At 36.1% G+C, this 23,495-nt stretch overlaps 1 protein-coding gene across 8 annotated transcripts in view; it reads left to right on the top strand.

Annotated features, from left to right (window-relative positions):
* The window catches only part of Kansl1 (KAT8 regulatory NSL complex subunit 1), a 189,935-nt gene that overhangs the window by 35,105 nt on the left and 131,335 nt on the right, over window positions 1-23,495 (top strand). For 6 of the 8 annotated variants that reach the window (XM_026408228.2, XM_026408232.2, XM_077800539.1 and 3 more), the window contains one exon: window positions 15,757-17,134. In XM_026408228.2, the coding sequence (XP_026264013.2) occupies window positions 15,846-17,134 (1,289 nt within the window). In that variant the 5' untranslated portion in view covers window positions 15,757-15,845. Of the gene's footprint in view, window positions 1-11,122; window positions 11,177-15,756; window positions 17,135-23,495 lie in introns of all 8 variants that reach the window. The other 2 variants (XM_026408231.2, XM_026408230.2) reach the window with 1 other exon arrangement.

Here is a 23,495-nt window from a genome sequence, read left to right as displayed (position 1 = left end):
AACAAGTTTGGCTTTGTTCTTTGATATGATCTGACTGATTCATGTAATCTATAAACATAGGTCCTTTGGTTTGTGATGCTTGTTAGAGAATTGAATAATTCTAGTTAGGTTCTTTTTTTTTTTGAGTAAAGCTTAATTATCTGTTCTATTAGAAAAGTATTTTTAAAAATGTTCTAAAAAAACGTTAAACTAATACTGGATTTTTGGAACAATAATAGAGAAAACTGTTGAAACAGCAATTTTTTTTTAAATCCGCTTCTTTGGGTGGGGCATTTTTTTTTTTTTTTTGGTCGTCTTGGTGAAGTCATTAAGACAGATTCTAAGTGAAGTTTCTTTCAGAAATGTATATATCTAATATATCTAGTTTTTTTTTTTTTTTTGTTCTCCCCCTACCCCTGGACCTCTCCATTCTCTTTGAGTCTGGAGGGGAAAGAATAGTGTAGACCAAATATGTGGTAATGATAACTAGTAAGTTACCCTCCCAAGTATGCATTCTGGTCTTTTTCTGTGACCCACAATTCTCTCCTTAATGCACAAGTAACAAGTAATGCATATCACTTACCTCCTGTCTGTATTCTGGTAGCCTTTAAATGTTGGAGACCTGTATAGTACTGTGGAGTATTTGTTTTTCCTAGTTCATACTATCTTATAACCATATTGTGTTCACCTGAGTTTTGAGCTCCCATCTCCAGGAATGGGAAGTATGGATGATAGAGTCCTACTTTGCATTATGAGTTATTACATTGGCAGGAATATTTTTGCACAGCATTTAGTGTGCCTGGAGACTAATATCAATTTATTAAGATAGAAATTATAATTTAAATATACTTCTTCAGAAAGTAGCATGGCTTAAAAACTAGGCTTAGTACAGATTAAAAACACGAACAACAAAAGAGCAAACAGCAACAGAAACAGTCGTCCTATTTTAGGAAAAGATATGGTCCAAGCCTTTTATTGCACTGTCAGATCGGGTGTTTGGGGCCATTTTATTTGAGACATCTGTACTGTGCTTCTTCATTAAATGAGCAAGCAGAGGGCATTAGTGTAAAATATGTTTCCTGTGATCTGGTTCAATCTAAGCAATCAAGGTAGAAACTTATTTAAATTGGAGAAAGTGGGAAAGGAAAGTGCTTTAATACTAAATAATTAGTGATGAGATTTACTCTGGGATTTGTTTCTGTGTTAAGCCTTGTGCCTATCTATTAGGATTTTGGGTAAAATATATAGAAGAAAGTAAGCCAATAGATGTGATTTGTCAAAAAACTTGGGACTCCAAAAGGCTGCAATAGATACTTTTTCTCTATGTGTTAGTCTGTTTTTGCTTAACAAGTCTTCCCCCTACTTCCGTTGAACCTTCTCATGCTCTTGAAATGCTTTACCACTGAGCCCAAACCCCAATCCATTTTTTCTTGTACTAGGGCTTTTTACCACTGAGCTACATCCCCAATCCTTTTTATTTATTTGTGAGACAGGGTCTTGCTAAGTTGTTGAGGGCCTTATTAAGTTGGTGAGGTTGGCTTCAAATTTGTGATCTTCTTGCCTCAGCCTCCTGAGTTGTTGGGAATATAGGTGTGCACCATCAAGTGCCTGACCTTTTCTTGCTTTTGATAGGATAAAGGTAGGGCAAAAAAAAAAAAAGTGAAAAGCCTACTGAGCCTGCTTGATAGCTGGTTGTGCAGATTGGAATTTTAGTTCTATTTTAAATTTACAAATACAAAGTATGTGGAAACCAATTTCATCAATGTACCCAGCACAATTCATACTTGAGAAATGAAAAACTCCAGTCCTCTGAAAAGGAAAATTTAAAGATTGTATGTGAAGATTTTAAATCTTTGTGCCAACAGGTCCATCTGGGTGGAGGAGACTTTCTAAGTTTTTATTTCTCCATTGGGTAGTACAATGTGGCTAGTAATAGGTGTTTAATAAAAGTTATTTTCTGCAAGTTTTGCTTTTCCAAGATTTTAAGATAGCTCAATAGAATTTTAACATGTGAATTCTCTCTACCAGGGAATTATTTAGCCATGTTTTATTATTGTTGACTGAGCTTGCCTTTTATTCTCTAATAATTTTTTAGAATTAAAGTTTTTCTCCAAGCTTTTGAGAGTCAGGAAATGTATATGAGAGATAAATTTAATGCTGTTTTATCTAAATGTTATAAAAAATTTTGGTTCTTGTTACTTGAACTAGGAATCTAAAATGAGATCTTACTCTGAATTTTAAGTTCAGAAGATTCTGCCCTTGCTTGGAAAAAGTTGCTTGAGTGGCATCAAACTTAATGCAGCCCCATCACCTTTTAATTCCTTTTTAAAAAGGGAGCAGTTTAAAGGTCAGTCCTGGTCAAATTCACTTAGACTGCAAAGTGTTGGAGAATAAAAAAGACAAATAACAATTTTGTTAAGATGTTAAACCAAAAATTGCTAAGAACTGGTATGTAGGCTTTCTTCTGCTACTTGCTGTTTGGCCTTTGTGACTGCTTATTAGCACCTCTACCAGAGGGTGTGAAGGGATAGAGGCTAAAAGCTAATTAGTGAGTGAATGTCTGATGTTTGCTAGTATAGAGGCTTTATGGAACTCTATTGGGGGAAGGGGAGTTACTTGCTTGGCATCCGCCAAGTCCTGTGTGTGTTCGGTCCAAAGCACTGGAAATAACAACAACAAAACAAAAACCTGAAAGAAATACTGGTCTTATAAGTTGAACTATCAGGAATTTTCATTAAATTGTTTGTATACTACCATGGAGAATGTTTGAACACCTTAAGAATATTATTATGTTGGGGCTGGGGTTGTGGCCTAGTAGTAGAGTGCTCCCCTAGCACATTTGAGGCACTGGGTTCTATCCTTAGCATCACTTATAAATCAAGATATTGTATCCAACTACAACTAAAAAATAAATATTTTGGGAAAAAGAAGAATATTATATGTTAAAAATAGGGCTGCAATTTTTTTTTTGCCTTTAATGATTTATTCCTTACTATTTACTCTTTGCCTCTCGAGAATAAAAGAAGGATGTTAGTATTAACTTCTTTTTCTCTTCTTTTGGGCCTGCTGGGTTTTAAATCCAGGGCTTCAAACATGCTAGGCAAGCGATGTATCACTGAGTTAGTAACCCCAGTCCCGTTATTAACTTTTAACATTTCCCTGGCATTTGAGAAGACATTTTTAATCATTAATTCAATTTAAAGGGGATAAGGTAGATTTCAGTTGGATCTCTGGAATTTGGCCATGGACTTTGAAGAATAACCCTTTTGTTTTGAATTGCTTGGACTCTTCAAGAAATCTGATTTTAGGATTGTTCAGAAGTACTTGTATCATTAGTGTGTTAGAAAGAAATAGGATAAAAGTGAATTTTTTTTCCTTTTTGACCTTTTTCGAGCTAAAGACGAATAAATTTGAGTTCAGTGATAGGATATGAATAGGATAAATACCATTCATAGTTTGACATGGTTATCAAAAAATTCAGTTTATATGTGTGTGTATATTTACCATGTGGAAATATATTTATGTGGTTTGATCTTTTGAAATTTTAGGTTGGGTTTTTTTTTTTTTTGCTATTAAATTTCTTTAGTGAAAGAATTGGATATGTATATCTTTGTGTACCCATTAGAGTAGTTCTGTTGGATAGAGTTCCTAGAAGTGCAGTTGCTAGGTAAATGTTTCTATGATTGCATGTAAAATTGATAATCCCTTTAAAATGCCCTGGAGGGCTGGTGATGTAGCTCAGTGGTAGTATGCCTGCTAGCATGCATGAGGCCCTGGGTTTGATTCCCCAGAACTGCAAACAAACAAAAAACAGCTATGGAACCAAATTGGATAATTTAAAAAGCATAGTTTTAAAAAGTTTGTCCATTTAGGTGTAGAGGGGCTTGGGCATGTATGTGACTGGAACATGAGGTGGATGAGGTCTGTCCTAGATTTAGTTGATACTTGCTTCTTATTAGATTGCTGTTTCCTCATGATCAGACATTCCCATTAGCTTTCTAATGGATCTTAATCTGATTTTTTCAGTATAAAATGTTCATGTTGCTTAACATATATTGGTCTACTGTCCATCAGACACTATGCTGCATGTAGTGGATAGATAGAAAACACTCCATAACTCTTCAAGAAATACATGGTCTAATTAGGCTTGTTGGCTAATGCCTCTAATCCCAACTACTCGGGAGGCTGAGGTAGGATGATCATTAAGTTGGAGTCCTGCCTGGGCAATTTAGTGAGACCCTGTCTCAAATAAAAGGACTGGGAATATAGCTCTGGGGCAGAATTTTCCTGGCTTCAATCCCCAGGACCACAAAGGGGTTTAAAAAAAAAAAAAGAATAATACATGGCCTAGGAAGGGAGGAGATAGATGAAATTGTGAGTTTTATATTGGCTGCAGTTGCTCAATATGAACATATCATTTTGACGTGAATGAGCATCTAATTTTGGACCTGAACTTTGAAAGAGTAGCATGAACAAAGGTGGAGGAGCATAGAAGAACCAGGAATCATGTATGAGATTCAAGTGGCTGTAGCAAGAAAAGGTTGAGTGTTAAAGGGGGGCAAATATGTGCTGTGCAAAGAGTTTGGATTCATTCTGGCTCTAAAATCATTGGAGAATTTTAAGCACCACACAATGGGATTTATGTTTCCTCCTTTCCTCCTTTCTCACTGTTGTAAGTTATTGTAATAGTAGACTCAAGATTGCAGGCTTCCTGAGCTCGGAAGGAGAAATGATTGGGAAATAATTACTGTAGTATATAATCAGGTTCTGAAGTAAGGTAGTGGCATTGAGGTTGGAATGAATGTGCCTATCATTCTGCTGTTTGAACTCCCCCAACTCCTTACACCTTTCAGAATTCTGTCAGAAAGTCCCCCACTGCTGTGTTGTCCCAGGACGGAGGTGCTTTTGACCCCTCGAATCGTGATTCTTCTCAATTGAGCGTCTTGCGGGGAATTGTGATTGAATAGATACTATGATTTAGTGTATTATTGTTAGGATAGTAGAGTATGTGGGTCAGTGTCTGCATGAACTGTGCCTCCATCCCCACAAAAATCAAAATGTCTTCTCTTGACCCCCATCAGGCAAAACACAGTGCATTAAGCTGTCTTCACACCTAATTTATGTCTTAATCATCTTTGGCATTAATGAAACTTTACAATTGTTAGTGTCTGGCATTAGTAGATATTTATAATCTGAGATTTATGAGAAGAGGTAAATAATGATTGTGGTCATGATGCACTTATACAGGGAATATTGAGGGGCACGAATTGGTTTTGGATTTGCTGTCGGGGCCAGGGAATGTGTTTTGATTATGGGATGCTTGGAGTAGCTGTATGGTCAGTGCTGGATTCTACTCTTGTGTATATGTGTGTGTATGTAGTGGGGGTTACAGGTGATTGAACCCAGAGGTATTGTGTCACTGAGCTATAGCCTTTTTTATTTTTTATTCTGAGACAGGGTCTTGCTAATTGCTTAGGCTGGCTTTGATTTGTGATCCTTCTGCTTTAGCTTCCTGAGTCACTGAGATTATAGGCTTCTGCCAGGGCATCCAGCTTGGATCCTATTCATTCTTTTGGTTTCAGCTTAGATGTTGTTCCTCTGGGAAGACTTTCCTGACCCCATCTACTTCTCAGGCTGTGTGAGGGTCCCTGGAGACTCCTTTTATTACTGGTCCTTGTCATCCTTTGTAAGTACCTAGTACAGTGCTTTGACTAAAATAGGCATTTTAATATTTATTGGAGATAATCAGTAGATAGTTGATGTTCCCTCATTGACTTTCCTCTAAAGACTAAAATTCAGAATTTAGTATTTGGTAATTAAGGCCCTTCCAATTTAAACCTAGCCTTAAACTGCCTAGTGTACTGGTTAAAAGGCCTTAGAGATCTTGCTTCTGCAGCTTAGTAGTTATGCCATCATGGGCAATTTAATTATCTTCTCTTGAGCATCAAAATTTCCTCATCCATAAAATGGTAAGACAGCACTAGTAGTACTTATCTTATAACGTTATTATGAAGATTAAATAAAAGAATATATGTAAAAACATAGCATGCTGGTTGACACAGTGAATGGTCATTGAAAGATAGTAACCTGTCTTCCAATTAGATATAATTCTTAGTAGTTATAAAACTTGTTAAGAAGCTCTGTTAAAAGATAATGTTAGGAACTTGGTGGGGTAAGACCCACATTATTTCTTTGTCTTATTAAAAAATTATCTCTTTCAGCATGTTTCATTTACTTTATATATCTACATTTGTTTCTGTGTAAAGAAAATAATTTCCAGTGTATTCCATAATGTAACTTCTGGTACATCACAAATCTCTACATAGCTGTTCTCTTCCTCTCATTCTTTTCTTGAGAAGCTGTATATACCACCTGGTTCATATATGTCATTCTATGACTATTTATTTTCTCAAATATTTCCCATTATTTTGATTGTGTCATTTTCTTTATTAGAATTTTTTCTTAACGAAATCTAATTTATACTTGAAGACCCACTTCAAGAAGTCTTTTTAATCAGTGTTTATAGTGCTTATGATGTACCAGGCTCTAGATCAAGTTAGTAAGCATGCAAAAAGATGCTGTTAAAGAACTTTGCTTGTTTTGGAAAGAGAATTTAAAAAATTTGACAAGTAGGGAATATTTAGATGATTTGAATTTGAATGATGTGACTTAAGTGCATTATGCAATTTAAGTAGAAAGAAAGTAATAAAAATCTGAGGAGTCAAATTTTAGGAGAGGTACTGTGTATTGAAGAATAATATGTTCTGGGCAAAAGAATTGGAGAATGGCCTTCCAGGTAGAAGTAGCACCATAGGCAAAGATGGAGTTGGGGAATCTGGAAAATTCTGAGGTCGTTGAGTTCATGCTGCTTGATATATTTTTTCTGGTGTTATTTTAACTTTTTCTTAAGGAGATTGAACTCATGAAAAAGATTAGATACTCTTCTAGAGGAGGAAGACCTGGTTTGGGGGACTGAGACACTAATCAGAAAGGTGTTAGGGTACAGGTGTGAGCTGATAAGGACCTGGGCTGAGTTGGTAGTGTAAGGAATAGAGAGGATATACTAAACCTGGAGAGCTTTATGAGAAATAAATGGAAAGATTTCATCCTAAAGGAGACGAAGTTATAAAGAAAGAGCTTTATCTCCTTGTTATCCTAGATTTTTGACTCTTATATAGCCATTTCACATTTCTGGATTAAAGTTTTGAAGTAGATTTTGTTCATTCTGCTGTGGTGACCACCTTAGTTGAGGTTCCATTGCATTCTATCTGCATTATTGTGGTAGCTTCTTCATTCGTCTTTGCCGTATAGATTCCTTTTTACCTTTTTTGATACTAGGAATTGAACCCAGGGCCATTTTACCATTGGACATTTCTAGCTCTTTCTAGTTTTTTGAGACAGGGTCTTGCTAAGTTGCTTAGGGCCTTGCTAAGTTGCTGAGATGGGTTTTGAATTTTTGATCCCCCTGCCTTGGCCTCCTGAACTGCTGGGATTATAGGCATATGCCACCTTGCTAGTCTTTTCACTTTCTTTTTATCCACCCTACCCAATTGGTTTTTCTGCTGTCTGATAGGACACTCCCATTTTCAAAACCTTTAATGATATTCAGCTGTCTTAAGTTTGAGTAAATGCTGGCTAACTATTAAGAGTTGTCCATTAGTAATCAGGCTTCAAAGTACCTTCTCACCTTTTTCTGAACTGTTTCCTTTATTAAAATATGCTTTATATTTCAAGAAAATTGTTCCTTTCTTTTAACCCTCTGTAGATTCTTTGTTTTACAAGAGCCCTGCCTTTTCTCATGCCATTGCCTTTCTCAGGAGGGCTACATTACCACTCTTTTCTTAATCTTTTACATAATGACTTTTAAAAATAATTTTCAAATCTCAACTATAATTTTGAAAACTTCATGGATACTTTTTCAACCATTCTTCCTCCTCCCCTTTCTTTCACTCATCCTTTATGCAGAGTAATGAGATAATGGTGAGAAAGAGGTTAGTAGAAGCCTCATTAGGAGTAAAAACTTTTCTTCCCCATCTGAGTTTTGCTTCTTTTTGCTTTTTTCAATGTTTAAGTGCAGTTGTGAAGCTTGGCTTGTTGGACAGCCAGATGATCGTAACCCTTCCCCTTAGGTCTCTGCAGCTTAACATTTTTTTCAAGGTGGGTGTTTCTAGGTTTTTCTTAGTATACTTGGCGTACTGCTGGGAATTTACAAGGAATAAAGTGAGGTCTTCATTTGTAGGTGCAGTTAGTTCTGACTTGGAGTATTCAAATGATCCTGGTAACATTTTGCTTTCTGGAGACAGACAGACATCTGTATTTCAAGCTAGGGACTTTTAATTGGTAGATGTAATTTTGTTTTGCCAGTGTGGAGCATTTGACACATGTATTGAGGTGTTTTTGGTGTTTTTGTTACCATTTGCAGAAGGGTGCTGCTGGCATTTAGTGGGCAGAAACCAGAGATGGCTGCCAAACAACCTACAATGCACAGTATTGCCCACATGACAAAAATTATTCAGCCTGAGATGTTAGAAATGCTGTTTGAGAAACACTGCCCTGGGGGGGTATGTGTTTGTTTCCCAAGTGCTACTTGTGCTAAATAGAAATTTGTTCTTGGGTCTGTGTTGCAATTTAGAATAGAAGAATCTTGGTATGGACCCTAAAGGTCACCCATTTGAACTTTTTTTTTTTTAATATTTATTTATTTATTTTTATTGGACACAACATCTTTGTTTGTATGTGGTGCTGAGGATCGAACCCGGGCCGCACGCATGCCAGGCGAGCGCACTACCGCTTGAGCCACATCCCCAGCCCACCCATTTGAACTTGATTGTGATTTAAATCTCTCAGCAGTTTAAATGTGTTGGCATGCTGAATACCTTTACAGCTTCCTGTTCTTAAAATGCTTCTTTAGAATTGGGAGAGAAACTGTTAATTTTATAGCCCAATATTTTGTAGCTAAAGGACCTTGATTTGATCCCACCCCCCCCCCCTTTTTTTAAGTGGATATTGAACCCAGGAGCACTTAACCACAGAGCTATATTCTTTTCTTTTAGACCCATTGTCTCCCTGAGTTGCTTAGGGCCTTGCCAAGTTACTGAGGCTGGCTTTGAACTCTGATTCTCCTGCTTCAACCAAGGATCCTGAGATGCTGGGATTACAAGGCATGCACCATTGCGCCTGGCAATGACCCCTTTCTTTGGTCTCTACTGCTTAATTTATGACAGTGGCAACAGATAGCACCATCTGTATTGTGTTTGTCAGATTATAGTCTACCAAATGAGATAAGAATTAGGGTATTTTGAATTCTTTATTTTGATTATACAGTATAACTGCATTATCTGTTCTCATTAGTGAATTTTGATCTCAGCCCTGAATGTACTACCCAGGTTGTTATCATGATTAATTAGTTAATTATAGCTTTTAATGTTTTGTATTTTTTGAAGAAAGGTGATTTATCATAAGCTGATGTGCTATTTTTGCAAAACTGCAGAAATTTGACAATTTTTCTCTTTTTTAAATTGTTGAGTGAAGCTTTTTGTTATTTATGAGGTCAAGTGGGATCCACATTGTTTTAATGAACATTTTGCTTACTATGATGTTTTTGCTTTATTTGGATTTTTTGACTCCTTAAGAATTTCTTTTTTTTTGCTTCTCTCCCTTTTATTATACAAGTAATACATGTTTTTGATGGAGACACTGTATAAGTTAAAAGGCAAAAGAATCTTGTCACCTTCATGTTTTGTAATACTTTTTTAAACTTATCATTGAAGCAAGTGCTTTTTCATGTTAGTAAATGTAGCTCTGCAATGCTTTGTTCTACGTTATGAAGTATTTCATTGTATAGAAAGATAGTAATTTAAATTACTGCTTTTAAATAACATGCTTTTCTTATTATAAGCAACATAATGAAAACTAATAAAATAAGTTAATCTAGATTTACAGAAAAAAGCAGTTTTAGACTAATTTGCTTTCTTTTTTTCTGTGCATTAAAAAATTAGTGGAAATTTATTCCTTCTATGTTAGCTGTTTCCAGATTATAATTAATAGATAAATATGAAAGGATATTTTGTTCTAGGTAATCGATTCAGTTAATGAAAATATTTTGTGTAAGCACATAAAAATACTGTAACCTTATAAGGTAGGCTCTATCATTTTGTAGATGAGGCAGTTGAGGGAACAAAATAATTTGAGGAGTTGGAGCCAGGATATGAATCCAGACTTGCTTACTTGAGCTCTTGCTCCCCTGACCTATAAATGCTTTTAAGGATAGTATTGAATTCAAGCATAGCATTTGAATTCAATAAGGGAAGAGGGAGGATATGGGTTTAAATATCTTTTCTTTTTAAATAGTACTGTTTCTTTGGTTTGGAAACCTAAAGATTTTAGGAATTCAGAATAGGAGTTTCTTAAGAAAGAAGATGATTTTAGATAGAATTTAGATGATTGTTTTAGGAACTGCTCTTTGTAGTGCATCCTGTGGGGGATAGTGAGACCAAGGAGAAAATGTGAATAAAATAAACTTTTGCTTTTGAAATTGTATGATTGAATTTCAAGTTCATGGACAGCTTGAGAGGACTATGGTCAGAGAAGTCTTTAATATTTATTTTTTAGTTATAGGTGAACACAATATCTTTATTTTTATGTGGTCCTGAGGATCGAACCCAGTGCCTCATGCATGTGTTCTACCTCTTGAGCCACAACCCCAGCCCAAAAGAAGTCTTCTTGGTGTCTTACACTTTTCTCTTAGAAATTAGAGCCAGTGTATTTTTCTTAAAGTTGTCAAACTTTAAAGAATCGAATAATTCTAAAATAAAATACCTTCAGTGGTATGATGGTGATTATGAACCCCCCCACTTTTTTTTTTTTTTGATTGAACTGGGGGCAATTAACCACTGAGTCACATCTCCAGCTATTTTTGTATTTTATTTAGAGAACAGGGTTTCACTGAATTGCTTATGGCTTTGCTAAGTTGCTGAATGTGGCTTTGAACTTATGGTCCTCCTGCCATAGCCTCCTGAGGAGCTGGGATTACAGGCATGCACCAGTATACCCATCGTGACCCTTCTTTTATTTTTGTTGGGTGAACCTGTGTTTTTCTATTTTGTGTAAGTTTTTTTTTTTTTTTCTTTGTCTGGGTCCCCAGAAAGAAGACTGTTTTCCTGCCATTGCTGAGACTTTAGTGCTTTTGGGAAGTAAGGTACAGCAAATTTTTTCCACTTGTTGTACTAATTGTGTCACTGATAATATGCCTCCTTGCATTGCTGATATATCAACTGTGTATTGGTAGTCAAAAGAATAGGATATTGATGGGAAAGATCTGATAGTGATTTTTTGTTTATGGGAAAATGCTTTGTATGTTGTAAAACACAGTATTTTGAACAAATAATTTCTATTAGTTCAGTTGTCGATTGATCTATAACAACCATTTATGTTCTGTTAGGAATTAGTATTGAATTTAAAATCAGAATTGCAAAAAGTGAACATAGAACAGTTTGTGTCACACAGAATGCCGCAAACCAAAAAGTCCATGAAAATAAAAATATAAGCCCCAAAGACCTCCTTTTATAGAAAGTTCATTAAAACACAACCCTAGATAAGAAACTTAGAGCATTTAGAGCAGTATACAAATTTGGCCTGCGTGTGTGTGGGTGCTTCTAGGAATAATGTTTTCTCAATAATTTAGTATTTTTATATTAATAATTTGAATTGTCATACTATAAAGAAGCTTAGTGTAGTTCTGTAGGGCCTATCATCCCACGTAGGTATTGAATGAAAATGGCAAAATTGGAGGATTGCATAATGTATTCATAAACTTTGATTGTAGGACTTTTTTACCTTTTTTTTTTTTTTTTTTTTTAAATACTGGGTAATTAACTCAGGGTCACGGTGCTGCTGAGCATATCTCCAGTCCTTATTTTTTCTTTTGAGACAGAGTTTTGCTAAGTTGCAGGGACTGGCTGAACTTGTGTCCTCCTTTCTCAGTCTATGGAGTTGCTAGGATTATAGGCTTGTGCCACCACACCCAACTCTTTTTTCACTCTTAAAAATTACTGGCACAAAGAGCTTTTTTGGGTTATTATTATTTTTTTTTTTTGTAAGAGAGAGAGAGAGAGAGAATATATATATATATATATATATATATATATATATATATATATATATATATATTAGTTTTTAGTTTTTGGCGGACACAACGAACCTGGGCCACATGTTACCGCTTGAGCCACATCCCCAGCCCTTTTTTGGGTTATTATCTATACATACTCGTTTTATTAGAGACTTTGAGAAATTTTAAACATAATTATCTACTACTTCATTTTAAAATAATAAACCCATTACTTATTATGAAAAATAACTTTTGGCCAAAGCAAAAGCTTAATGAAAGGCATTATTTTACATTTTTGGCAGATCTTTTTAATAATTGGCTTAATAGAAAACAACTGGGTACTCATGTCTTCTACATGCATATTATGATATGTGGTTTAGGTGGAAGTATATAAAGGAAATACTGGGGATGTTGCTTGGTGGAGCTTTTGCCTAGCATGTGCAAGGCCCCACATTCAATCCTGAGCACTAAAAAAAGAAAAAATCTGCTCATCAGAAAAGTAGATTTGAAAAGGACTATTTGAGTATTTTTTTTTAAATCAAATACCTGTGACTATCTTTATGACATTTCACCCAAAGTTTTATAAAGGCTGGTTGTAACATGGAAGCTAAAATTGTATCAGTTAACTTTTCATACTGTTATATTAAGATCCAGTGGTCTGTCTTGCACTTGGTTTTATCCATACATGGTTTTTCTTTTCTCTCTCTCTCTCTCTCTTTTTTTTTTTTTTTTTTGGCACCAGGGATTGAGCTCAGGGGCACTCGACCCCTGTGCTACTTCTGCAGACCTGTTCTGTATTTTATTTAGAGACCAATTTTATTTAGAGACTGAGTTGCTTAGCTCCTGGTTTTTGCTGAGGCTGGCTTTGGAGTTCCTCATGTCTCAGCCTCCCAAGCCGCTGGGATTACAGGCATGCGCTACTGTGCCTGACCCCATACATAGTTTTCTAGGGGATTATGCAGAGCTTTCAAATGTGAATATTGTATTATATGATGTTAGATATTTACATTGATTACTATCACCACAAATCTGTTTAATTAGAAATGGCTTTTTAAGTATTGGAGAAATGTTCAAGCTTATGAGGTGGATCCAAGTTCAAAATACTAATTTTAGCTTGAAATCTCACTTTTTTATCATTGACAACAAACTTTTTTAAAAAATTTTAAAACTTTTTTCTAGATGTAGATGGACACAATACCTTTATTTTATTTAAAGTTTATTTTTATGTGGTGCCAGGGGTCGGATCCAGTGCCTCATGCATGCTAGATAAGCGCTCTACCACTGAGCCACAACCCCAGCCCAACAATAAAAATATTGTCAATGATTTTCCTTGAAGTGACAGATTCACTTTGTTTAGCTTTGAGAAAATTTGTCAGTCTTTCTGCCAAATAAAAATAGTATTCCATGTAGAAAACTAGTTCAGCTTTGTAACTCAATTGTATAAGTGCTTTTCCCTCAGACTTCATAAAGCAGCACAGTGCTTTACACGTACTTTCCCTTTCAGTACACAATATTAAAACATGTACTCAAGGGTTAAGATTTAATAAAATTTTTAATTCTTACTGCTTTATCAAGAACATCTTAAGTGGAGCTTGCTTTCTTTTAACTGCAAGTGGAGAATACATGACTCTTAGTATAGTTTGTTCTAACATACCAGCAGTTTTGCTCATCTTTGGTTTTGCACTCTTACTGAAGAGTAGGTGTCAACGCTGTGAAAAAGACAATGTTTTAGTATTACTGTGAAAACATGGACCTCCAAAATGGTCTTTTTGGCTGGGAATGTAGCTCAGTGGATGAGCACATGTGTAGCACCCATGCAAGGTACTGGGTTGATCCCCATCACTGCAAAAAACAAAAAGCAAAAATCCCAACAAATAAAAACCAAAATGGTCTTTGAGATCCCCATAATAATTCCAGAGACCATATTTTAAGACTAGATGACTTACATAGGTTTCCCTTTGCTCCCAGATCAAATTAAGAGAGATGAAGAAGAGGCAAATAATTGAAGTTTCTAGCTTGGTTATTAAATAAATAAAAATGATTTTATTAATTAAGATAATGAAACAGGGTGAGGAATAAGTGTGTTGGAAGAAGAAAGGGAGTTCTGAGATTCAGGGAGTTTAGGGATTAGGAGTGGGAATGTTGATTAGTATAGCTCAGAAAAAATTTTTTTTGAGGGTTAGAAAGCTTCATCATGCTATAATTTGTTTTTCCCAAAATCTTGGTTGGGAGACTTTTTTTTTTTTAACTTTATTTTATTTACCTATTTATTTTTAAAAAATATTTTTTAGTTGTAGGTTGGACACAATACCTTTATTTTATTCATTTATTTTTTATGTGGTGCTGAGGATTGAACCCAGGTTCTTGCACATGGGAGGTAAGCGCTCTAATGCTGAGCCACAACCCCAGCCCTTACCTATTTATTTTTATGTGGTGCTGAGAATCAAACCCAGGACCTTGCCATGTGCAAGGTGAGCACTCTACCACTGAGCCATAACCTCAGCCCCTCCCATCATGCTATAATTGATGCCAAGGAAATGAATTGAGACTCTTGGGGCTGGGAGTATCAGCATTTAAAGGGGTAGGCAGGAGAAAGAACAGAATGATAGTAGTGTTAAGGACAAGTACCCTGGCGTGCATATTTTAATAATCTGGGTGTTGAAAGGAGATTTTCAGGAAGGTCAGCATGCCCAATGCTAATGTTTGGAAGAAGTCAAGAAAGGAGACACAGACTTGATCATTGAACTTGAAAATGATCCTACTAGTGACCTTTGTCAGAGCAGTAGGGATGGAATCTAGATTATGGAAAAGGAAATAGTATAGAGGCAGCTGTTTTTAATATTCTTTAAAGGAGTTTCTGGTTAAAGGGAATGAGACTTGTTGGGCAGTTAATTTGAGGACAGAGGAGACTTGAGTAAATTCTTAGGCTGAAGGGAAGGAGCCAGTATAGAAGACATTAATGAGTGCTCTGATATGAAAGAAATTTGTTGAAGCAAATTGCTTTTGTAGGGGGCTGGGGATGGCTCAAGTGGTAGCGCGCTGGCCTGGCATGCGTGCCGCCTGGGTTTGATCCTCAGCACCACATACAAACAAAGATGTTGTGTCCACCAAAAACTAAAAACATAAATATTAAAAAATTAAAAAAAATTGCTATTGTAGGAGTGGTACATTTATCCTTGTATTACAGACTGTACTTACAGAGAAGTGGGAAGAAGCTGATGAAAATTGGATTTCTGGCCAGAAAAGTGTACAAACCTATGACATTTGGCTTACTTTTTTTTTTTTTTTGTAAGCATGAGGAGTTCCTTACTAATATTTTGCTATTTCAGGATGTTTAGTTTGATATATTTGCTTTAAATCCATTGATTCCCAAGAAGTTTGGAGAGTTTTGTTTTACATACAAATGATTTAACAATTTGTGATTATCGCTGAATGGAACTTCTGTTTTGGCAACTTTAAATCTGGTTTCCAAGTGGCAAAAAGAAGGGTAGAATTCTTTGTCTTGTTCAGGAATTGCGTTCCCTTCATCCCTCCAGATGAAAGACATTCAGTGCTCCAAAGTGTTTTCTTCCTGGAGGCAGAGTTTGGATAATACCTTAAATAGTGTATGTATGAAAAATGTATGTTATTCAGTGTTTTTGTATTTCTAACTGTTCTTCTTTTTCTTCTAGTCTGTTCTCAGGGGAGGCAGTAAGAGGCTGTGGAGCTGGCCTCGGCACCGGCATCGAGAGAGGCTGGACTTCCTGTCTCTCTGTGCTGAATGGCTGCGATGGCGCCCGCTCTCACCGATGCAGCAGCTGAAGCACATCACATCCGGTTCAAACTGGCTCCCCCATCCTCCACCTTGTCCCCCGGCAGTGCCGAAAATAACGGCAACGCCAATATCCTTATTGCTGCCAACGGAACCAAAAGAAAAGCCATTGCTGCAGAGGATCCTAGTCTAGACTTCCGAAGTAATTCTACCAAGGAAGACTTGGGAAAGCTGCAACCACTGGTGGCATCTTACCTCTGCTCTGATGTAACATCTGTTCCTTCAAAAGAGTCTTTGAAATTGCAAGGGGTCTTCAGCAAGCAGACAGTCCTTAAATCTCATTCTCTGTTATCTCAATCCTATGAACTCCGAGCTGAGCTGTTGGGGAGACAGCCAGTTTTGGAGTTTTCCTTAGAAAATCTTAGAACCATGAATACAAGTGGTCAGACAGCTCTGCCACAAGCGCCTGTAAATGGGTTGGCTAAGAAATTGACTAAAAGTTCAACACATTCTGATCATGACAATTCCAGTTCCCTCAATGAGGGAAAACGGGCTCTCACTTCATCTGCTCTTCAGGGAGGTGAAGTGGCGGTAACTGACTCTGGGGACATAAAGGGGGGTATGACCAATTGCACTCTTCCACACAGAAGCCTTGATGTAGAACACACAACTCTATATAGCAATAATAGCACTGCAAACAAATCTTCTGTCAATTCCATGGAACAGCCAGCACTTCAAGGAAGCAGTAGGTTATCACCTGGTACAGACTCCAGCTCTAACTTGGGGGATGTCAAGTTAGAGGGCAAAAAGTCTCCCCTGTCTTCCATTCTTTTCAGTGCTTTAGATTCTGATACAAGGATAACAGCTTTATTGAGGCGTCAGGCTGATATTGAGAGCCGTGCCCGTAGGTTACAGAAGCGCTTACAGGTTGTACAAGCCAAGCAAGTGGAGAGGCATTTGCAGCATCAGCTGGGTGGATTTTTAGAGAAAACTTTGAGCAAATTGCCAAATTTGGAATCCTTGAGATCCCGGAGCCAGTTGATGCTGACCCGAAAGGCTGAAGCTGCCTTGAGAAAAGCTGCCAGTGAAACTACCACTTCAGAGGGACTTAGCAACTTCTTGAAAAGCGATTCAATTTCAGAAGAATTGGAGAGATTTACAGCTAGTGGCATAGCCAACTTGCGGTGCAGTGAACAAGCATTTGATTCAGACATCACTGACAGTAGTTCAGGAGGGGAGTCTGATATTGAAGAGGAAGAATTGACCAGAGCTGATCCTGAGCAATGCCATGTATCCCTGTGAGTAGACTGCCTGCATGCATTATGTCATTCTTGAGAAATGTTGGGGCAAAGACGACTTAGTGAATCCCTATTTTGGAGAGATTATAATTGTTTGTATATTGGTGCCTATGTTCCATTTATCTTTTTCCCTAGTTTTAGGTAGGTAGATACATGTATCTAGTAGAAAAGGAAAAAAAAGCAGGAATTTCTGATATAGTGTTATGTTGCTTTAGCTCAAAAGATGCTAGTTTTCTTGGAAACCTTATTAAGGAAAAACTATAAGACATCGTATTTGTAACATCATACCAGTACTTCTTCAGAGTGAGTAAAATTCTTTTGAAACTATATGGCTTGAGTGTTGAGATTTTGTTGTTTTTAATAAGTAGCCATAAATATGTAGTTAATTTAGTTAGCTTTATTGGAATTTATAGTGGCTTTTTTTTTTTGATACCAGGGATTGAATTTGGGGGCACGGGACTACTGAGCCACATCCCCAGTCCTATTTTTTGTATTTTATTTAGAGACAGGGTCTCACTTGAGTTGTTCATTGCCTCTCTTTTTGCTGAGGCTGCTTCAAACTTGTGATCCTCCTGTCTCAGCCTCCCGAGCTGCTGGGATTATAGGTGCGTGCCACTGTGCCCCATAGTGTGGCTTTTAATCAGACATTGAGCACAGCATACTCCAATCTTTTTCTTTCTTTCTTTTCTTTTTTTAATAAAGAACTCACTATTTTTATTCTGGAATACTCAAAATACGTACAAAAGTAGAATAGCTCATTTCCACATGTACATTATCCAGTATAACACATCAGCTTATCACCAACCACCTCTATGCCGATACTCTTCCTCACCTTCCATGTAAGATTTCTTACTGTTAGAAAAGTACTTTTTCCTGTGTTCTCACTGCAACGTTCAACACAGAAAATATCAGTGACTTGAAAAAATGTTAGGGCTTCTCCTTACCTGCAATCAGTCAATTTTAGTGAACCCCAGGTGGACGTCCTCTAAATGCAATTCTTGTCTACTTGGGAAAAGTGTCATATCCCACAGGTTGAGGACCCCGTCTCCAAGACTGACACCCCTCTCCATTTCAAGTGCTAAATGTAAGCTCCAGGTTGTTTTACCTCTGTTCTAACCAACTGGCTATAAATCAGGTTCCTAAAACCCTTTCCTCAGTCTCAGTTCTTTTGCTTGAATGGTTCATAGAACTCGGGGAAATGCTATTGTACCTTTACCAGTTTTTTTAAATCAGTGAAATTACAAAGGATACAAACATGCAGAGGATGGAAGAAGGGGTTTTGAAGCTTCCCTCCCCTCCCTGGGTTTGCCTAAGTGTCCTGAACCTCTCTGAATTTGTCCTTTTGAATTTTTATGAAAGCTTGATTACATAGGCAAGGTTGATTATGTCTTTGACCTTTGGTGATCAACTTAACCTTCAGTTAACCTCCCCACTCCAGAGGTTGAAAGTACCAACTCTTTAATCCCACCTTGGTCTTTCCAGTGACTAGCCCCCATTCTGAAGCTACCTGGGGCCTGTCAGCCATCAGTTCAGTTTATTAGTATAGAAAACCTGCTATCTCTTTGGACATCCCAAGGATTTTGGGAGTTATATGGAGAAATAGACAAGACCAAATATGTGATTCACACTTACACTTTAAGGACTAATAATTGGAAAGTGCTTAAGAATATTTTTTGTTGCCTCCAAACACAATCCATTTGACCTTGATTTTTCTTTGGAAAGATGCCATTTTTTTCTAGATTGGTTTTTTTTTTTTTTTAATTTTTCCAGCAAAGTTGTATTGGCGTATTTGAGATACATTTTTATTGGTATTTCCAAATTTGTTGGTTTGAGAAAATTCTATATAAATTCTTTATGGGCAACTGGCCAAATTGGCATGATGGAACCAGAGGTACTTTACTCTTTCAGTTCTTTATTTATGTATTTAAATAAGGAAGTACATTATATTTAAAAATAAATCTACATTTACTACTTATAAATGTTAGATTTGTGAAAGAGGGTACATAAGAAGTTGGGAAAGATGGGCAGGATAGTTCGTAGATTCTCTTCATTTTCCTTTTGGAAGAAATGTTGTAATATCTGGAATACTAGAGAAGGCAGTTGGTAGATATGTTGAAAAAATGTTTTTTCTTTACCAATAGTAAAAAGATGACTTAAGATTTTATCTGAAGAGTTTGGTGATTGAGGCAGCAGTGCTTTTAACCAGCAAATTACCTGGGTTTCTTGGGTTCACATGTATGACTTTTTATATTTGAAATGAAACTTTGTTTTATGTTTCTGTTTTGAAGATAATAGTCCAGGTAATTTTTGCAGAATTTCTACATTGTAGACCTAGTTCTATAAGTTTACTTATAAGTTCACGTTTAAAGTGGATGTTTTATTAGAGGTTCACTACTTTCGTAAGATAGCTTATCTTTCTTTAAAAGCGTTAGCAGCTTAAATCAGCTTGTCAATATTTGTGGCATTATTCTCACTGACTTTGCTGCATAATTTACCACTATCTTGGTGGACATTAAACATTTCTCATTTAAAATTATAGTAGGCGCATGCAGTTGAAGATTCATAAACTATGTATTTTGTGTATTTAACAAAAAGGCATCTTGACTCTAAGTAAGGTTATGTTCAGAAACATTGCATTGAAAATATTAATAGGTTTTGGTAATGCTGTGGTAAGTGTTCTAATGCAATGAAACAAAAATACCCAAAGAGAACTTATTCCATAGGGTATTCTAATAACTTGAAAAAACCTCTTAGTTCATTCATTCACTACTTGGTTCTGAGTAATATTCTCAAATAATAATGTGTTGATTAGTGAGAAGTATAAGGCCAGCCAAGGGATCATGTTGGGAAACTTTTTGGGATTGTTGAATCCTCTTGAAATTAAGTCATCCACATACTCTTTTAAAATGTTAACTTTCCGAGCTCTAGATCATATAAAAGGAAACGAAATTTGGGCACTGAAAGTACTGTCAAGTAAATATTTTTTTGCACATTATAATTGTATTTAAATTAAAACCACCAGTACAGCATAAATACTTTAAAGTTTTTGATTACCAGATTGGCTTTTTAAAAATTCTTTTTAGATCTACATGACAGTGGAGTATATTTTGACATATTAAACATATAACATACGTGGAGTATAACTTTTAATTAGTATCCCATTTTTGGAGTTGTTTATGATGTGGAGTTTCATTGGTGTTGTATTCATATATGAACATAGGAAAGTTAGATTCTATTCATTTTACTGTTTTATTCTCATCCCCCCTCAATTCCCTTCATTCCTCTTCCCACTTCCCTTCATTCCCCATTATCTAATCCAGTGAACTTCTGTTCCCACCCTGCTACCCTCATTACCAGATTGACTGGTATTTATTTAAGTGTTTGTTGATCTTCTCAAAATCTTAAATTTTTAATAATTTGCCAGATAAAGCATTACTTTAATTAAAAAAGAAGAAAAGGGAAGTTGTTTTTCAGATGCTCAGAATCCTTTTCTTTCTGATCAGATAGTTTCTCTCAAATCTCATAACCATAATGAAATTGTTGAGTCCTAGAATGAGTAGTTATTTCTACTGTAACAAGTTATGTTCTTGTTAAGCAGCTTGTCTATATTTTATTCTGTTTCCATAGGTATAGTAGGCCAAATATATATAGTTTAGGCAGCCATGATGAAAATATTTTGTACAGGAGACTGTGGAATGAATTGTTTTTAAATAAGATTGTTTAAATTACAAGTGGATGTAATGTCTGAAAATCGAGTCCTCCACCAAGAATTCAGTTGTGTTTTTTTTCTCCCCTACCCCCTAAAGGAAAAATTGTGATCTCTAACTGTGATCTCTTGTAAATTCTTGGCACATGCTAGCAGTAGTAGGATGATTGATTTTTTTTTTTTTTTAATGTGTTGAATTTTTGGCAAATTGTGTTTGTCATTGTACTGCACTTGGCAGTAAACTATATATTGCTAAATGAGACAGGTTAGAGAAAATCTTTCCCTTTTTTGGTTAATTTTTTTGTTAACTGATTTTATGTTAGCTTTTAAAGTCTTATGCTTTTGTTTAGCTTTCTTGAAAAATATTCTCAAAATGTTTCATGCATCTGTTTTGGTGGAGTGTACATACAACTGCTTTGAAAATTCTGTACTATCTTGGGTTTATTAGAAATGAAATCATTCTTTACTGACATTACTGTGGAAGGTGTAGGAAATACCTTAATGTTTAATTCTTAAGTAGAAGTGATATCCTTGTTGAGTGCCTTTGAATGTGTGCTTGTTTTCTTCACTTTATCCCTACCCCCCCAATCCCCGCCCTTTTTCTCTTATTTTGTTCTCAGTCCTTGGAGCCATTTCTGATTTTGCTAAACTTGTTTTTCATTTTATGGGTCCTGTGCTTATAAATTTCCATAATAAGTACCTCCTGTCAAAACAATTAGCAATGGACTACATTATAGACCCCCTACCACCACCACGGGTGTGTGTGTGTGTGTGTGTGTGTGTGTGTGTGTGTGTGTGTGTGTGTTTCACTGGGGATCTAACCTAGGGTTTGGCAAGCACTATACCATCGAGCTACATCCCTGTCCCGTGTGCTTTATTTTTTCCCCTTTGAACTGTTACTATAGATTTAAGCTTATCTTGAAGGTTGCTATAAAAATAATTCAATAAAACATTATGACTATTGAAATATTGTTGAAGATGATGCTCTTCACAGTGCTTCCCCTCACTCCCACCTCCACCCCCCCCTTTCCGTTTTTGATGCTGGGATAGAATCTGTGGTGCTTCATACTGACTCACATCTCCAGCCATTTTTTTATTTGTTTAAGAGTTTAAGATTTTGAGACAAGGTTTTGCTAAGTTGCTCAGGACCTTGCTAAATTTCTGAGTTTGGCCTTGGACTTATGATCCTCCTGCCCCAGCCTCCCAAAGTTGCTGGAATTACAGCTGCGTACCAACATGCCTGGCTACACAGTGCTTTGTTTTTAAGGATTACAAGGAAAAAGATAAACAACCAAGAATAAATGTTTCCCCCCACCTACGCTTTTAGTCTGTTTGTGTTACCTAGATGCTATAATTTGTGTTCTGTAGATTTCTTGTTTTTCTGTTGGATTTGGAAGTTTAGAACCAAGCTTGTCAGTTTCTTTGTTGTACCATTTTAAAAGCCTCATTCTTGGATTCATTTTGTTTCCCTATTCATATTTATTTTCATGCTTCAATTTCTGGCTTTATTTATGCTGATCTATTTTTTTGTCTAATAGCCTTCCGAAGTCTATTCCACATCACGGTTGGTTGAAAATATAATTCCTCAGTGATACTAAAGCACTTATTTGAATTTTGGAAGGTCTTGATTGCAGTGATTTATCTTTTCTTGGGTAACTTTACCCTCTCAGAGTTAATGAAGACCTTATGATATAATGCATTACTAATATGTTTGTAGGTTTTGCTTTTTAGGGACTCTGCAATGCTCCAAACTATAGCTCCTACAAGAATTTATTAAGGGCACAGAGAAGAATTTGTCAGAATGGCAATCAAATTTGTCATTTTCTTAACTCTTCCTTTCATAGAATGATGGGGCCGGAGAAACATCAGCCAAAAAACATGAATCATGTTCTCTGCTTAACCCCTCTGTCCTAGAAGTATAACTTTGGGGAAAAAAAAGTTTCTTAACCTACAACTAGTTTTTTTTTAGTTTATTTTTCATAGTCTATTGAAGTGATTATTGTTTTTCTTGGTATCTAGGATACAAATATGGGAATAATTCCATTATTTTCTTAGAGAATTTACTTTAGAGATGAGGAAGCTTTAATTTGCTGAACACTTTTGATTTAGTGCTCTTTGCTTTTTTCTAGTAACCTGCATATGACCCAAGAAGTTACATTTTTTTCCCTTCTATTCTCTTAGCATTTGATTCCTGCGAAGATATGTAGCTAGTAAAAATTATTCTTAGTGCTTTTTGTGGTATTCTTAAAGAGGTTAGGCAACAGGAATTTGGGGGGGGAGATATCTATTTGTTGGAGAAGTAGTTGCTTCAAATGGTTTTTTTTTTTTTTTTTTTTTTAAAGAGAGAGGAGTGCAAGAGAGAATTTTTTTTAGTATTTATTTTTTAGTTTTCGGCGGACATAACATCTTTGTATGTGGTGCTGAGGATCGAACCCGAGCCGCACGCATGCCAGGCGAGCGCGCTACCTCTTGAGCCACATCTCTAGCCCATCTTCAAATGTTTTGTATTGCTTTGTTGGCTGATTTTCATTTTCTGAAATAGAAAATACTTTTATGATACTATTAAGGTAGTCATATGACAAGTACTTTTTTTTTTTTAAAGAGAGAATTTTAATATTTATTTTTTAGTTTTCGGTGGACACAACATCTTTGTTT

Source organism: Urocitellus parryii, chromosome 7 (assembly GCF_045843805.1).
Source record: "Urocitellus parryii isolate mUroPar1 chromosome 7, mUroPar1.hap1, whole genome shotgun sequence".
Lineage (NCBI taxonomy): Eukaryota > Metazoa > Chordata > Mammalia > Rodentia > Sciuridae > Urocitellus > Urocitellus parryii.
Note: the sequence above shows the minus strand (reverse complement) of the source record. Positions and strands in the feature narration are given on the sequence as shown.